This window comes from Monodon monoceros, unplaced genomic scaffold, assembly GCF_005190385.1.
Source record: "Monodon monoceros isolate NGI ecotype Baffin Bay Population unplaced genomic scaffold, NGI_Narwhal_1 Super_Scaffold_14, whole genome shotgun sequence".
NCBI lineage: Eukaryota > Metazoa > Chordata > Mammalia > Artiodactyla > Monodontidae > Monodon > Monodon monoceros.
Window position 1 is genome coordinate 76077946 of NW_021703770.1, and position 17170 is coordinate 76095115.

Consider the following 17170-nt stretch of genomic DNA (forward strand, 5'->3'; position numbering starts at 1 on the left):
AGCGCTGCGCGGGCCGGGCCGGCGGGCAGGAAGCACGGGGGAGGCGCGCGGGCGGGGGTCCCGCGGTCCGCGGCCGGGGCGGGGCGGGGCGTGCGCGTCAGTCCGGCTAGAAAAGGCGGCGCCCGGCCCGCCCGGGGACCGCGCTCGCCGTCGGCCCGACGCCGCCATGAGCGCCGCGCTCTTCAGCCTGGACGGCCCGGCGCGCGGCGCGCCCTGGACTGCGGAGCCCGCCGCCTTCTACGAGCCCGGCCGCGCAGGGAAGCTGGGTCGCGGAGCCGAGCCGGCCGCGCCCGCCATGTACGACGACGAGAGCGCTATCGACTTCAGCGCCTACATCGACTCCATGGCCGCCGTGCCCACCCTGGAGCTGTGCCACGATGAGCTCTTCGCCGACCTCTTCAACAGCAACCACAAGGCGGGCGCCCTGGAGCTGCTGCCCGGGGGCCCCGCGCGCCCCGCGGGCCCCGGCCCCGCGCCGCGACCGCTCAAGCGCGAGCCCGACTGGGGCGACGGCGACGCGCCCGGCTCGCTGCTGCCCGCGCAGGTGGCCGCGTGCGCCCAGACGGTGGTGAGCCTGGCGGCCGCCGCGCAGCCCACTCCGCCCGCGTCGCCCGAGCCGCCGCGCCGCAGCCCCGCGCCCCCAGCTCCTGGGGCGGCGCGCGACAAGGCAGCGGGCAAGCGGGGCCCGGACCGCGGCAGCCCCGAGTACCGGCAGCGGCGGGAGCGCAACAACATCGCCGTGCGCAAGAGCCGCGACAAGGCTAAGCGGCGCAACCAGGAGATGCAGCAGAAGCTGGTGGAGCTTTCGGCCGAGAACGAGAAGCTACAGCAGCGCGTGGAGCAGCTCACGCGGGACCTGGCCGGCCTGCGGCGCTTCTTCAAGCAGCTGCCCGGCGCGCCCTTTTTGCCCGGCGCGGGGGCGGCGGACGCGCGGTGACGCGGGGGGCGTGCGGGCTGCGGCCGCAGTGCCTGGAACCGCCGGGCCGGACCCCCGGGCGGGGCCGGGACTCGGACAGCTGCCGCGTGGACCCTAAGTTACTGTGACGGCAGCTTCTCTGCATCCTACGCCCGAGGAGGCAGCTAAGGTACATTCGTTAAAGAGACTTTTCGGACAAACCTTTGTACTGTAGATACGAGGAAAAGACTGAGCATGCTCACTTTTTTATACTGATTTTTACAGTATTTGTAAGAATAAAGGCGTGTTAGACCCACCTTGATTCCTGCGCTCGCGGCCCTCCGGACTGGCCGGGGAGGGCGCGAGGGCGCGTCTGGCTGGTGTGCGCCCCGGGGCCGGGTTCCTGGAAGGACCGTCGCTTTGCTTCTCCAACAGGCCAAACTCCACCTGCGGACGTGCCGGTTAACTTGCCGAGCGAGACCCGCTCGGGTGGAAGGCGCCCCGGGAACGTGTCGGAAACCGGCCGGAGCGGGTCCCACCTCGAGTCGGGGGCAAGGAGAGGAGGGCTCAGGTTATCCGAAAACCAGTCCCACTCATTCTGGCTTTCATGGGATTTGCTTTCGCTTCCCTCAGTCCTGTAGACAGCTTCAAGTAGATTTTCAAAGTGCATAAAGTACAGAAGTCATATAGGAGATGGAAAGGACGGTCACAAAGCTACTTAAAATCGGCTACCTTCCCGGTACTGGTAATGCTTCAAAGCTGAATCTGGACGAATAAATAAAGCCGTTGCCTTTCCCCCATGAGAGTGGGTACTAGGCAGCCTCCCTTGGTCTTGGCTGCTACGTCTATATTATGTAATTAGTTAACCGTGGCCTGTCATTATTACACTGTCATAAGGGAGGAAACGCGAAATCTTTACAGTGTCCAGATTAATCCGTGGTTTTAGTTTTAACTCAGATCTCTGCCAACAAGGAGAGCGATTCCCCAGCTCTCCTGCAGCAGCGTAGTCCTGGCGCAGTGCCCGGCAGGACTAACCAGACCTGTCAGTCTCTCTGTAAGGAGCTACCATCAGGCCAGTCACTTTATCTCTACTTTATGGGAAACAGTTTTACCTCTGACACAGTTCCCCAGAACATTTTCCAAAAAATACTGAGCTGCAGAACTAAGCTTAGGCTGGACACTGTGCAGAGCAGTAATATGACGATAGAGGACAAAGGTTTACACTCGGCAGGGTAATTCTTTGGGGAAATGTTAAAAGAAATATAAGAAAAACACGTTGAATCATTGTAAAATTTGAACACTTTAGAATTACAGTAGAACAAAATAACTTTTTCTACTATATTATTGTCTAAGGTAAATACAAAATGAAAACCTCAAGCTTATTTAAGCTCTCTCGTGTTCCTAAATTTGCAGAAAGGCAATAAAAATATATATCATCGCAGAAGGAAGTACTTTGATTTACAGTTTACAAAGCCATTTTACTAACATTGGCCCCAATCGAAGTTCCACTTCAAGATCATAAAGTACATTCACTCTGCCTAGAGTTAACAAATAACTACCGAACCACCACCACTGGCAGCCACTTTGTAAAGTTCACGGATCCTGCGGCTGCCACCGGTGTGCTGAAGAGGCTCCCCCCTCGCTCAGGAGTTCCACCTCCTCCAATCCCACGCAGCTGGCCGGGCGGGTGGTGATGGACCTGACGAAACAGGTTATCGGCCCCACCTCCTTTCCAAGGACACTCCTCACCTCGTAACTCTGCAGGGATAAGAGGCAGGCTGGTTAAAGCAAACAGCCCTGGGCCTGCTGTGCCCATCGGCTCAGGACACCAAAGACAGAGCATAAGGCCCTTCCCCGGCCCATGACCCCTCTCCACCCCTCTCCAGAGGAGAGAACAGGCTGCAGCAAAAGCAAAGGAAGGAAGTGCTTTTTTCTGGTAGCCGATTATTATTATTATTTTTTGTGCGGTACGCAGGCCTCTCACTGTTGTGGCCTCTCCCGTTGCGGAGCACAGGCTCTGGACGCGCAGGCTCAGCGGCCATGGCTCACGGGCCCAGCCGCTCCGGGGCATGTGGGATCTTCCCGGACCGGGGCACGAACCCGTGTCCCCCACATCGGCAGGCGGATTCCCAACCACTGCGCCACCAGGGAAGCCCCCGAGCTAGTTTTTACACAAGAACATTAAAAGTATCTGTGATCGATGTTTGTTAGTGGGTGCAAGGATGTGCATCTCCCAGCTGGCCGTCCTAGGAGAAACTGGGGGGGAAACACATGGGAAGGGCCATGGCCTGCATCCCAGCAGGAGGCACACATCACGCCTGCTGCTGCATCCCACTTCCCCACTTGAGCAACACTTCTGGTCGAAGGACTTCCTTTGCCCCAAACTTCCCTCGTTAACAGGATCCCATTTCTCCCAGAGTTGCGCTGAGCTGAACACCTCTTCCTATGCCACAGAAAGCCTTTCCTTCACACTGTTGGATGAATTGTCTTAGGGAACTGGTGAATTGTGGGCAAGTTTCATCTCTACATGGGAATGTAGAACCACGGGCGGCAGGGGCCCCAGGTGAGCAGGCTGGGAAGGTGGGCTGTGCCCTCCTGGTCTCCGTGGATCACACCTCAGAACAGTTTCTTTTGGGGGTGGGGCTGAAAATAGAGGTTTATTGGTCTTTGGAGACTGAAGCCCTAGAAGGTCACGTGTTCTTTCGGAAATTCCTTTGCTGCCACTTGCAGAGTAACGTCAGGAGTACCTCTCAGCCCTCCTCTGTGCCAGACACTTGACGGGCGTCTGTGGCGACTGAGCTCACTGCTAACTCACCCCTCCACCATTAGTGTCTTGGCAGAGGGGACTCGGGGGGGGGGGGGCGGGTGTCAGACAACATGGCCAAAGCTGGCACGTCTGTAGCTCCTTGACAGGCACCTCGCTGCCCTCCCCCTGGGTCCAGGCTGGGAGGCCAACTGGCTTCTCGTGAACAGAATGGGAGGGGAGGGGCACTGAGTGTGTCCCAGGCTCTGTCAGGACCGGGGCCCATCTTCTGCCCGGCTCGGGACCCAGTCACATGCTGTGAGGGCGTCCAGGCCGTGTGGATGTCTGGCCAGAGCCCGGGAAGGTCCCAGCCGACAGGAGCACAGCAGCCAGCCGGGGACTGAAGGGCCTCCTGGGACACCAGCCCAGCTTTGGGGCACCAGCTGCTGCCCCATGGAGCCTCGTCCAGACTGCAGGTCTGTGTGCAGACTCGGTGTGGAAGCACCGAGCCTTGAGACGGCTCATTCTGAAGCAGTAAGTGTCCAGATCGGTCTGGGATGTGGACGCTGCCCTAAAGCCAGCTCACTGCCGTGGCTGTCTTCCCGCCTACGAGACAGGCACGGCCTCCCCACCGTGGCTCGCAGGGAGCTGCGGCTTTCCTGGTGGCACGCCAGGTGAAGCAGGGTTGAGAGTCGCCGGTCCAGGCAGGCAGAGAGAGGGAAGGAGAGGATGCGACTGGACAGTGGGGAGGCCTCCCGCGGCCAAGACGTCAAGGTCACTCCCAGGGCTTCTATGGAGCCCACAACAGCAGGAAGGCGACAGTGACACCTGGGAGGGCAGTCCCCACCCAGGGCCGGGAGGACGCCGTGATGCTGGATGCGCTGTGTCGGCTCTGAGGGCTGCACCTGCGCGTGGGTGTGGGCCCAGGCGGCTGGGTACGAGCACGGGCCTTGGCATTGGAAGAAAAGTCCGCAGAAACCCTCTTTTTAAAGTGTCAGGGTTGGCAGCTACAGTTTTCGATAATAACTGTCTCGTTTATAAATGGACATTACACTATACATTATATTTGGGGGAAGTTAAGACGGAGAAGTTAAAACAATCACACCAGTAAACTCACATGTGCCAGTCATACGAACGCGCATGTGTAAAATGTGCCTCTATTTTAAAGGCACGTGTGTGTGCCGGCCCGGAAGCGGCACATTTTGTTCCGGGAGTGGAGCCGCGGTTCTCGTGTAAAGTCCTCATCTGATTCTCTGGATTTTGGCGAATGTACCTTCTCACCCTGAAAACCGACAGAATCCAGATGAGCCTCGTGGCCGATGCCCCCGGGAGGTCTCCTACAGGTAGGAAGGAAGGTGTCCGCTTCCCTCCAGGTCAGCGTAAAGCCTGAGAATCCACCGGCCATAGACTGGGGGGCGGTAGTGGGGGGTTAGGAGTTCGGCGCCCCCCAGTCCTACCGGCCTCGCCTCTGACAGCAGAGCAGCCACGCAGCGTCACCGAGGCGCTCGCCAACTGGGCTGCACGCCCGCCTCTTGTGTCTCTAGGAGCAGCGGGAGTTTACTGTGGGGGAGGCACAGCCTGCCTCCACCCGAAGCGACACGTGAACGCAGGTTCCTGCCAGGTCCCTGGATGGAGCAGGTGGCTGAGGGCCACCCTCCTGGGAGCCGGGGGCCCAGGGGAGGCAGGCGCCTGAGTAACCGCAGGGCCGGCAGGTGCTCTGGGTGCTGTCCCCAGGCGTTCAGCCATGCGCTCTGCTGGGTTCGTTTTGTTCTGTTCTCCTTAAGCAGCACTCCCCCAGCATCCTCCAGAGGAACGTGTTCTCCGATGACCCGGATCTGCCGGCTTTAGTGCCTGTTTGCAGCCCCACCTTGGAACCCACTCCATCGGCCTCACCTAAGCACCCGCAGTCCCAGGAACCGCGGCCTCGCCACCCGTGAAACGCAGGACTCCACGAGAGCGCAACACACACAAGGCCCCTGCGGGCCCTACCCTGCGGGTGGTGAGCAGAGCGATGGCCCCGCTCTGCAGTGTCTCTGAATCCGGCAGGGAGCGTACCGCGGGCCTACCCCGACGCCTCCCGGGCAGCATGGGCTGCGCCCACGGGGATGCTGGGGAGGAGGTGAGGCAGCATGGGGACAGCGGGCAGCACGGTGCCCGGGCATCACACACGCTTACTGACACGGACTGTCATACAGTCAGGCACATGTGTCTATAAGCCCTCCTACAGCAGGGTTCAAACATCAATCCCCACCGCGCAGCAGCCCCCTGTACAAAGGTTTGCGCTGCGGGGGTCACTGACTTGCTCTCAAGAGATGCGCGAGGCCAGGAATCAGAGCTGGAACCACAGTCAGACCAGGGATCCTTAAAGGTTCTGTGCACAGATCTGTCCACATTCCAATTTACTCCAAACTCTGACATCCGGTGCACATGAAAGAGTGTTAAGGGCTGCTTCTCCCCCGACACCCCAAGCCCAGGACGGGCTGGGACAGGACTGGCAAGTGGCCGGGAGAGCAGCCTGGGAGCTTCCAAATTCGGGCTGGCATCAGAGCTGGCATTTCGCTTCGGGAACCCATCAGAAAGTTCTGCAAGTGTGAGCCTCCCCTTTCACAACAGTCTCACGAGCTGGCCCATATCTGCCACCTGGATGTGGATCCCAGCAGGGCACAGACACAGCACTCTCTCCAGGGCTCAGCGATTCCACAGGCCACTTGCAGGGCTTTCAAATGGCTCTGACAAGGACAGACCTCTCTCGTTTATGAGGACCAAAGGTAAGGTATGTGTGCTCAGGTGGTGCTTTCTTTGAGGAGCACACCTCACACCTCTTTACAAAGCTCACCACAGTAACAGGGCAGATCTGAGAAGTGAAAGTCAAGTTTCCAGGCACTCAGACTAGAGACCCAGCAATTTATAAAAACGTGCATCTCAGGTAGTTGTCCTATTAACGTGAAACCATGGCAGGAGGTTTAACCTGAAACCTCAAGACCGACTTACCATAAGCAAAGCTGGGGGACAGATTCGTACGTCTACTGCAAGACCGATCAGAAAATAACCTCGATTCCAAAAGGGAAAGGATCTTGTTAGCAGACTCGGGCGTGAGTCAGAAGAGGGAGCAGAAGGCCTAGCCGAGTCTCGGGAGAGTCCGGACTCTCAGCTCGCACGTGGCACATGGAGGGCCCTTGCAGCCAAGGGACACGGGGGAGGAGAGTAAGGACACGCACCTGGGCTGGGTGCCCCAACTTACCCCGTCCTCGCAGGCGGCAAACCTCAGGAGCGAAGAGATACTGTGCTGCAGCAGCTGCAAGAATAGTCACGGGCGGGGTCAGGACCCCAACCCCGCTCACGCGGAACGATCCCCCACCGAGGCCTGACGTGTGACTCTAAGCCACCAGCTTCCATCGCAGAGCCTTGGAGAGTCAGACAGGGGAGGGCTGCGGCCCCTCGGGGGAGCCCTGCCCCCTTTCCCAGGAAAAGAGCAGGAGATGCAACCCTGGCCCAGCCGCGGGTGAAGGGGGCGCACAGTAGGTGGATGCGGATGCACGAGCTCCCACCGGTTCCTACCTTGACCCTCACTGTGCACTGGGGTCGCAAGGGGCAGTCCAGGAAGACCTGCAGGTGCCTTCTGAGGAGGGGAGAGGTGACCACGCGGGAGCAGTCCCCACAGGAGAAGGCGCCCCTGTTGTTTGGAAACAAGAAGGCACAGAGCGTGGGAGCCTGGCAGCGGGCAGACACACAGACATTTCCTGCACGTGAGTGAGTGTCCGTCTGCCGTGTTAGCGGGGGGGGGGGGGGGGCGCTCAGAAACCCGGCTCCTGGAACAGGCCCCAAGCAGCCTGGGCTCCGAGGTCGCAGCGCCCAGCGTGGGGGCCCCCCCGGCTGAGCCAAGCAGCCAACAAGGGGAAGGGCCGGACGGCAAACTTGCTCCCACCACCAGTGTCTCTGCTCCTTCCTGCTTCCAAGGAAGGCCTGTCCAGGCCACCACCTGTGAGGCGTCAAGAAGCAGGAACGTGATGACACGCCCTGTGCACGTGCCTCCGACAGTCACGGGGGGGCCGGAGGACTGGCGCCGAGGACGGGCCCTGGGGTGGGGGGGCGGTAAGGCTGGGCAGGGATGTCTGCTTGCAGAGGTCGGCTGTGCCGTCACCAAGTGTGTCTCACATTCGTGTTAGCCCCGAGTTCTTTTTCTCCCGCCTGATAACAAAGAAGCTGAGGAAACCTGGCTCTTCTCTCTTTTAAGACAGGAAGAGCCTCGGGGAACCGCAGAACCCCAGTCGTGAGGAGAGAAAACACGGTGCCCGGCCTCCTCCGTGTGCCCTGGGCCCGGCCCCTGGCCCGAGGCACAAGGCAATGGGGTCCCGGGCTGCTGCTGCCGCTGCCCCTACCTGTCTTCCGGCCTCCGTTCCAGTCTCTCACCGCCACACAGGTCACACGCAGGCCACGAGCAGGCGGTGCTCTCGTCCACGGCGACCACAGCGCCTAGGCCCAGGGAAGCAGACCCGGGCTCAGAGGCGGCTCTGTCCCCCAACTTCTCTTTGCCCCTCAGGTCACAGACGGTAACATGAGGTGCCCCAGGTTTGCTTCTCATTTGTGAGTTTATATAAATGTTTCTAAGCTTTTTAAAATTTCCATTCATGGCACAAAATTACAACAAAGAGCAGGTTTTAAAGCTCAGGCATATTACTAACCAAGTATTTTCGTTTTTGCCTTTTTCCAACGTGCATGTTCTGAGGCCATGACGAGCACCCCATCCCTGCTCCATCTCGTCCTGCCCTTAGGCTGCTGCATGGCTGTCCCCTTAGGTCCCGGTTCTCTCGGCCACTCTCCTGACTGGACACCAGGCCTCCAAACTGCCCTAGCCCGAGGCGGTGGGCATTTGTCTACCTGGCTCCTTCCGTGCTGGACCCTTCTCTTAGGATGCGCTCATGGAGTGGGGTTACTGCGTCCAAGCGCGTGAGCACAGAGATGGCGGAACCCCTTTCAGAGGCGCTTCCCACAGAACCTCCGACCCCTGCCGCCCACGCCCGCCCACTGCACTGACGCTCACAGGCAGCACTGCCTGCCGGACGGTAAGGCTCGAGCTCCACAGCTTAGGCTCCGCTTCTTCGGTACGGAAAGAGAAATATGCTTATTGGTTTGTCAGTATCTCTTCTTATGTGATTTCTCTGGTTCCCTCATTTCTTTTTTACTCCAGCGTTTGTGGTTTATTTATTCAACAAACAAATACATACAATGCTCTTTAGTGTGGGATATACACATAGCACTTTGAACATAGGGTAGATGCCACAATCTACACTTTCATGGACGCCACAGTCAGGCTGGAAAAGCAGATAAACAAATAACAAGTAAAAAGATCACGAAATGTGGGAGAAAATATCTGCAGAAGACACTCTGATCAAGGACTGCCATCCGAAGTATATTAGAACTTTAAAAACTCAACAGTAAAGGGACTTCCCTGGCGGTCCAGTGGTTAAGAATCCTCTTTCCAATACAGGGAGCACGGGTTCGAGCCCTGGTTGGGAAACTAAGATCCCATATGCCGCGCAGCACAGCCCCACCCCACCCCCCAAAAAACAACAACAACGAAAAACCTCAACAATAAGAATCAGAATAACCTGATTAAAAATTGGGCCAAAGACTTGAACAGACACCTCACCAGAGAAGATACAGAGACAGCAGAAAAGCATGTGAAAAGATGTTCAGCATCACGTCTTGAGGAAAATGCAAATAAACACAGCAATGAGACACCGCGACACACCTATGAGAACCGCCAAAGCCCACACACTGACAGCACCGAATGCTGGTGAGGATGTGGAGCAACAGGAACTCTCATCATTGCTGGTGGGGACGCAAATGGTGCAGCCACTTTGGAAGACAGTTTGGCAACTTCTTACAAAATTAAACACAGTCTTACCATACAATCAAACAATCTCGCTCCTTGGTATTTACACAGAGGAGCTGAAAATGTGTGTCCACATCAACACCGGCACGTGGATGTTTACAGCAGCTTTATTCAGGATTACCAAACATGGAAGCAACCAAGATGTCCTTCAGTAGCTGGATGGATACATAAGCTCTGGTTTATCTACAAAGTGGAATGTTATTCAATGATTTTTAAAAACTGAGTTCTTGAGCCATGAAAAGACGTGAAGGGACCTTAAATGCATATTACTAAGTGAAAAAAGCCAAGCTCAAAAGGCTACATACACACTGTATGATTCCAACTATAGGACATACTGGAAAAAGCAAAGCTATACAGATGGTGAAGAGATCAGTGGTTTCCGGGTATCAAGCGGGAGAGAGGGCGAGGAGGTGGAGCGCAGAGGGTTTTAGGCCAGGGAAACTGTTCTGTATGATGCTGTAATGATGGCTACATGTCCGAAGTGTGTCTAAATCCATAAAATGACAACACCAAGAGTGAACCCTGCTGTAAACTATGGACTCTGGATGATGATGGCGTGTCGATCACGGTCATCAACTATCCAGGGGGGATGCTGACAGCGGGCGAGGCTGTGTGTGTATGGGGGTTGGGGAACGCGGAAAAGCTCTGTACCTTCTGCTCGGTTTTGCTGTGAACCCAAAACTGCTCTAAAAAAAATCAGTTTATTAAAGAAAACCATGAAATAAATGCTAAATTGAGAAATGGAAAAGACCCCTCAGAGGTGCAAAAGAGAGGCCTCTAGGCTGGCCTAAGTGTCAGGGAAGACTTCCCGAAAGAATGGACCCGAGGAGGGGCTGCACGTAGGGAGAGGCACAGGCCCACTCTTCACCCTGAGGTGGGCCTGGAGGCCAAACAGGCAGAAAGAAGAGGCAGGTGAGACTGCTGTGAAGTCCGCAGGCTGGCAGGCCAGGACCATCCAGGGTCTCGCTGGGGATTCCAGACTTGGTCTTGGAAGGGATGAGACAGAAAGGAATTTTAAACAGGGGACTGAGTTGGTCTGATTTTCTTGGAATGTGAAGCATTGTACATACCATCAAGATTCACTGCAAATCACAGACCATCCTTGTTGAAAAGTGGTGAAATTAGACATTTTAAAAAAAGTAAGATGTGACCTAGGTTTCCAGAAAGATAGAAGAGTCATCCTTCACACTCTTGGAGCAAAGAATTTCATTCTCCACTAGAACAAACATTAGGAGAAAATTTATTTGTAGAGGATAAAACAGAATGATGAGAACTAAGTAGGCTCAATTTATCAAAATGCATTCATGCAATGCATCCTTGAATGGCTTTTGCAAAATGAAAATAATACAGCTTGATTTTTAAAAGGCTGCCCAGCTAATTTCATTGTTCTTGCAAATCTAATCAAGATTGAGTCAAAGCAATGAAAAGTTAAGCCAATAAGAGCTTATAATACAGCCGAAGGTGTGTCTTCATGAATGTCAAGAGTCCAGGTTGCGGGGAGGGCTCCCACCCCAGGGGGTGTCAGCACAGAGGCTCACACAGTCCTTGGCAGGTCTGCTAAATGAATTAAGAAAAAGAAGACTGCTACAAACCACAGTTTCCTTTACCCTAGAATATCTTTGGGTGTTAACAGCATTTACACTTACATGGGATTAAGCAATTTCCTTCCAATTAGGGAACGAGGCACAGTCTGAGGAAATACATTTCATCTGGGGTCTCCACACCACTGGCAATCCCTTCTGGCAACCCAGGGGACAGGTGGGAATTGTACTATTAACCTTTAGTATCTAGGACATTCACTTAAAGAAGCATCAGAAGGAAAACAACAACTGTTGTTAGGGTTTGAGAAATATGGCAAATTGCTGCAGTTTGCTGTTAAAAGCCTTTACATTCTTTGTCTCATTTACAGAAACCTCTTGTAATTAGGCTTGGAAAGGTGTATCCCATGTTTATGAAAACGACTTTGTGAAAGGTCCTTCCTGAGGGTCCTACGGGAAGCACTCCGGCCCATCCTTCGTGGGTGGCCAGCTCTCTGCCACACTGTCCCCGCCCTTCTTTCTGGCTGAAAGAAGTTGGGGCTCAGGACCTTCTTCTAGGTCAAGGTCGACACCCGGTTTGAGGACAGGACTCTGCCCCCTGCGTGAGCGCACCCCCTGCACAGTGCAGGGAAGATCACCACCCACCAGCAAGCGGCAGATACAAAGTGTCAAGTGGGGCAAGGAAGATAAAACCAACTGCAAAGCTGTCCCCAAAAAGAGACTGGGAGGAAGTCCCCGCGGCTCTGGAGCCGCCTTTCGGGCAGGGAGGCCGTGGGCGCCGTCACCTCCTGGAGACATCTTCCTGGCAGGTGCTGCGGGTTCTCAGCGAGTGACTGACGCACAGGCCACTCCCTGCGTCCATCCCAGCTCTGCTCAGGGAACACGCTTGCTGTCCTGCCAGGTCCAGGCGGCCGAGGGAGACCCTGAGGCCAACTGAGAGCCCCTCCTGGGGCAGGCTGGGCAGGGCAGAGCACAGCACGGCTGAGGGGCTATCCTGGATTTGATGGAATCCAGTCTGGGCCAGCCCACGGCTGGCTGGAGGGCAGGGGGTCCCGTCCCTGTGTCCATCTGGGAGCTGGTTCCTGCATGGCCTCTGCCTTGGCTGGTGGCTCCTGTGTGGGAGGCTGGGCCAATCCCTGGTTTTTGCAGCTGGGCTTCGTCTTCTCTTAATCCCTAGTTAGCTGGGCCTTCTCGGAGGACCTGGCTGCACTGTGGTAACAGTCTGTACACATCCATCTGACCCACCTGCACGCCTGCAGGACAGCTTCAGAGAGACCCACAGAGTGCTCAATGTTAAAATGGTAATGAAGGTAATGAAATGATACAGGTCAGAAATTGGAACTACATAAAGGAAAAGAAGGGCACTGGAAAAGGAATAAATGGGGGTAAAGTAAAATCTTTAACCTTTGTGGTTCTAAACTGATCTCTAACAATGATGGGTTCAGTGTTATGCCTTGTAAGTGAAGTGAATGACAGCTGTTACAAGGGACTGAGGGAGAGACTGATAATGTGGCTACACCCTGAAGCAGGCAGTGTTATCTGAAAGTGGATTTGACTGGTTCTAAGTGTACATTGCAAACTCTAGGGCAACTACTAAAATTTTTTTCTAGAAGTATAATTGACATACTGAGAGGAGAAAATGGAATCACATAGAATGCTCAATTAAGATGAGAAATGGCAGGGACTTCCCTGGCATCCAGTGGTTAGGACCTGGCACTTCCACTGCCGAGGGCCTGGGTTTGATCCCTGGTCGGGGAACTAAGATCCCGCCTGGTGCAGCCAAGGGGGAGAAAAAGATGAGAAAAGGCAGGAAGAAAATGGAAAACAAAAAAAGAAACAAGAGCAAGGAACAGAAAACAAATATACGTATGATAGATCTTAACCCAATGATATAAATATTCACTTTAAATGTGAATGGTCTAAATATAAGAAACAGACTCTTAAGAGCAGACAAAAACTGTGAGCCATCTCTACGGTGTCTACAAGAAATCTGCTTCAAACACAAAGACACACAGAGATGAAAAGCAAAGGGACAGAAAAAGGTATATTATGCTCATGCTAATAAGAGAAAACTGGAGCTACATTAATTTCAGACACAGCCGACTTCGGAGCAAGGAAAGGCATCAGGGATCGAGAGGGGCGTTACCTCATGGGAAAGGGGTCTGTTCTCCCAGGAGACGTATCTGTCCTTAATGTGTGTCTGCCTAACAACAGGCTGCTAAAACCACGTGAAGCCAACTGACAGAACTGCGAGGAGAGAAAGAGACCCATGGCTGTATTTTATTGGTTTTTTTTGTTTTTTTTTTGCGGTACATGGGCCTCTCACCGTTGTGTCCTCTCCCATTGCGGTGCACAGGCTCCGACACGCAGGCTCAGCGGCCATGGCTCACAGGTCCAGCCGCTCTGCGGCATGTGGGATCCTCCCGGACCGGGGCACGAACCCGCGTCCCCTGCATCGGCAGGCGGACTCTCAACCACTGCGCCACCAGGGAAGCCCATGGCTGTATTTTATATATTGTGTTTGGAGACTTCAAGTCCCCTTACCAGTGACCGACAGATCCACAGGCAGAAAATCATAAAGACATAGTTGAACTGAGTAGCACCTTCCCCGGTTCTGACTGATGTTTACAGACACCTCCATCCGACAAGAGAAGGACACACCTTCCTCTCAAGCTCTCATGGGACATTCATCCAGACAGACCACATCCTGGGTCACAAAACACACCTTAACACATTTAAAGGTATAAAAATCATACTAAATATGCTCCTAAACCACGATGGAATTAAACAGAAATCAATAACAGAAAGGAAACCCCCCAAATATTTGGAGATTAAACAACGCACTTCTAAATAACATGTGGATCAAAGAAAAAATCTCAAGAGAAATGTAAAAATACCTTGAACTAAATGAAAACAAAAACACATCAAAACTTGTGGGATGCAGCAAAAGCAGTGCTTAGAGAAGTTTACAGCACTAAATGTAAATATTTGAAAACATCTAAAATAGATAGTCTAAGCTTTCATCTTAAGAAACAAGAAAAAGATAAGCAAACTAAAACACAAAGTAGGGAGAACATAAGCAATAACAAAAATTAGAGCAGAAATCAATGACATTGAAAACAGGAAATCAGTAGGAAAAAATCAAGAAACCCAAACGTTGGTTCTTTGAAAAGGTCAATAAAAATTAATAAACTTCTAGCTAGGATAACCAAGGATAAAAGAGAGAAGAAACAAATTATTTATATCAGAAATGAAAGAGGGGCCATCATTACTGATCCCATGGATCAGTAATAAAAGGACAATAAAGGAATAATTAAAAGGATAATAAAGGAATGTCAGAAATAACTCTATGCACCCAAATTCAATAACTTAAGTGAAATGGACCAATTCCTTGAAAGACACAGTCTGCAAAAACTCCCACAAGAAGAAACTAGTGATCTGAATAGGCCGAGACCTACAGGCACACCTCAGAGATACTGTGGGCTCGGAAGACCACTCACCACAAAAAAGCGAATACTGCCATAAACGAGTCACATGAATGTGGGAGGTTCCCAGTGCATATAAAAGTTATGTCTACACTATACTGTAGTCTATTAAGTGTGCAATAAATACATTAGGTCTAAAACACCCACTTAATTAAAGAATACTTAATTGCTAAACTAGGCCGAGCATCACCTGAGCCTTCAGCAGCCATGCTGTTTTGTAACAGTAGCGTCAAACGCCACCGACCAGATCGCCACAGCAAGCGTAGTCATAGTGAAAAATCTGAACACTGCACAAATTACCACAACGTGACACCAAGACACAAAGTGAGCAAAATGCCATTGAAAAATAGCACTGAAAGACTTGCTTGACACAGGGATGCCACAAAACTTCAATTTGTGCAAAATGCAGGATCTACCAAGCTCAATAAAACAAGGTAAGCCTATATTAAAGCAATTGAATCAATAATTCATAACCTTCCAAAACAGAAAGCACCAGGCCCAGATGGGTTCACTGATAAATTCTATCAAACGTTTAAGAAAGGAATTATACCAATACTCTATAATTTCTTCCATGAAGATAGTAGCAGAAGGAATATTTCCTAACTCGTCCTCTGAGGACAGCATTCACCTAGTGCCAAATCCAGATAAAGACATTACATGAAAGGAAAACTACAGACCAATATCTCTCATGAACATAGTTACAAAAGCCCTTAACAAGATATTAGCAATCTAATCCAACTATATAAAAAAAGGATTATACCATGACCAAATGGGATTTATTACAGGTTTATAAGGCTGGTTCAGTATTTAAAAAATCAATTACTGTAATTTATCATATCAACAGACTAAAGAAAAATCATATGATCATATCAATAGATGCAGAAAAAGTGCTGGACAAAATCCAACACCCATTCATGATAAAAACTCTCAGTAGCCTAGAGGGGGTTTCCACAACTTGGTAAAGAAATTTACAAAAAACCTACAGACAGAATAAACCAATAAAGAAGTTATGTGATTTAGGAAAGAATGAATCGAACCTAAAGATAAATAGAAGGGAGGCCCAGGACAATAGCTGACAACAGAGCAACTAGTCAAGATTGGTTCAGAGGGACAGAAGGCTCCAGGAGGGAGATTACAAAGGAAAAGGATGACTCCAAAGATTTGTCACCGTTTTTTGAGAATTTGGGAGAAAATTAGGGTGTAGGGCAGGCAGTGCTAGGAAAATAAAAGTCAACGTAAAGCTCCATGAAAAAAACCATAGAAGAAAGGAACTAGAGTGTGTAGACTAGTTCAGCTAAAAGTATTTATATAATCATAATAATGAAAATACCATTTTTAAAGATTTTTTTTCATGTGGACCATTTTTAAAGTCATTATTTAATTTGTTACAATATTGCTTCTGATTTACGTTTTGTTTTTTTGGCAGTGAGGCATGTGGGATCTTAGCTCCCCCACCAGGGATTGAACCCACACCCCTTGCACTGGAAGGCGAAGTCTTAACCACCAGACCACCAAGGGAAGTCCCAAAATACCATTTATTGATTTTCATCTTTGAGGATCAACCTGTAGACAAAGTGCAAGGCTTTATGGCTACAGGACAGTATTGACCTTAGCAACACACAGAACCAACTGCAGGGGAAGGAAGAGAGCAGTAGGAGAAGAGCAGGGTTCTTTTCCTTCAATGTGTGGAATAAAGAGATTATCTTTAGCAGAAAAGACAACAAACAAACAAACCCCCTACAGCTAACATCATTACCTAATGGTGAGAAAGAAAGTTGATGCTTTCTCCTTAAGAGGAGCAACAGGGCAAGGAAGTCCCCTCTCACTGCTTCTATGCAACCTGGTGCTGGGAGTCCCAGTTTATGCCAGAGGCCAGAAAAGGAAATAAAATGTATACAGGTCGGGAATGAAGAAAAACACTCTCCTGTCCACAGATGACAATTTTCTCTGTAGAATATCCCAAAGAATCAACAACAAAAAAATCTAGAACTACAAACATGTTTGTAGCTAGGTTGTAGGATACAAGGTTAAAATACAAAAGTCAACTGCTTTCCTATATACTAACAATAAACGAGGGAATTTGAAATTAAAAACACACAACACCATTTACATTAGCTAAAATAAATGAAATACTTAGGTATAAGGGTAGCAAAATATGTACAAGATCTATATGAGGAAAAGTACAAAACTCTGCTGAAAGAAATCAACGGTGAGATATTCCATGTTTACATACAGGAAGACTCAACAGTGTTAAGATGTACATTTTTTCTAAGTTGCTCTACAGATTCAACACAATCCCAATCAAAATCCCAGCAAATTATTCTGTGGATACCAATAAACCGATTTTTTTTTTTTTTTGCGGTACGCGGGCCTCTCACTGCTGTGGCCTCTCCCGCTGCGGAGCACAGGCTCCGGACGCGCAGGCTCAGCGGCCATGGCTCACGGGCCCAGCCGCTCCGCAGCATGGGGGATCCTCCCGGACTGGGGCACGAACCCGTGTCCCCTGCATCGGCAGGCAGACTCTCAACCACTGCGCCACCAGGGAAGCCCCCAACAAACCGATTTTATAGTTTATGTGGAAGAGACAAAGACCTAGAATAGCCAAGACAATAA

General features: G+C 51.8%; 2 protein-coding genes across 11 annotated transcripts in view; one reads left to right on the top strand and one right to left on the bottom strand.

Annotated features, from left to right (window-relative positions):
- The window catches only part of SPIDR (scaffold protein involved in DNA repair), a 384011-nt gene that overhangs the window by 27170 nt on the left and 339671 nt on the right, over window positions 1-17170 (bottom strand). For 5 of the 10 annotated variants that reach the window (XM_029223063.1, XM_029223069.1, XM_029223068.1 and 2 more), the window contains 4 exons: window positions 8018-8111; window positions 7197-7311; window positions 6880-6933; window positions 2015-2653 (listed from right to left, as the gene is read on the bottom strand). In XM_029223063.1, coding sequence (XP_029078896.1) covers window positions 2489-2653; window positions 6880-6933; window positions 7197-7311; window positions 8018-8111 — 428 coding nt within the window. In that variant the 3' untranslated portion in view covers window positions 2015-2488. Of the gene's footprint in view, window positions 1-1212; window positions 6689-6879; window positions 6934-7186; window positions 7312-8017; window positions 8112-17170 lie in introns of those variants that run through there. The other 5 variants (XR_003793585.1, XR_003793584.1, XM_029223072.1 and 2 more) reach the window with 4 other exon arrangements.
- On the top strand, window positions 143-1741 carry CEBPD (CCAAT enhancer binding protein delta). The gene has a single exon (XM_029223073.1). It carries the CDS (start codon window positions 167-169, stop codon window positions 935-937), a length of 771 nt encoding a protein of 256 aa, XP_029078906.1. The 5' UTR covers window positions 143-166; the 3' UTR covers window positions 938-1741.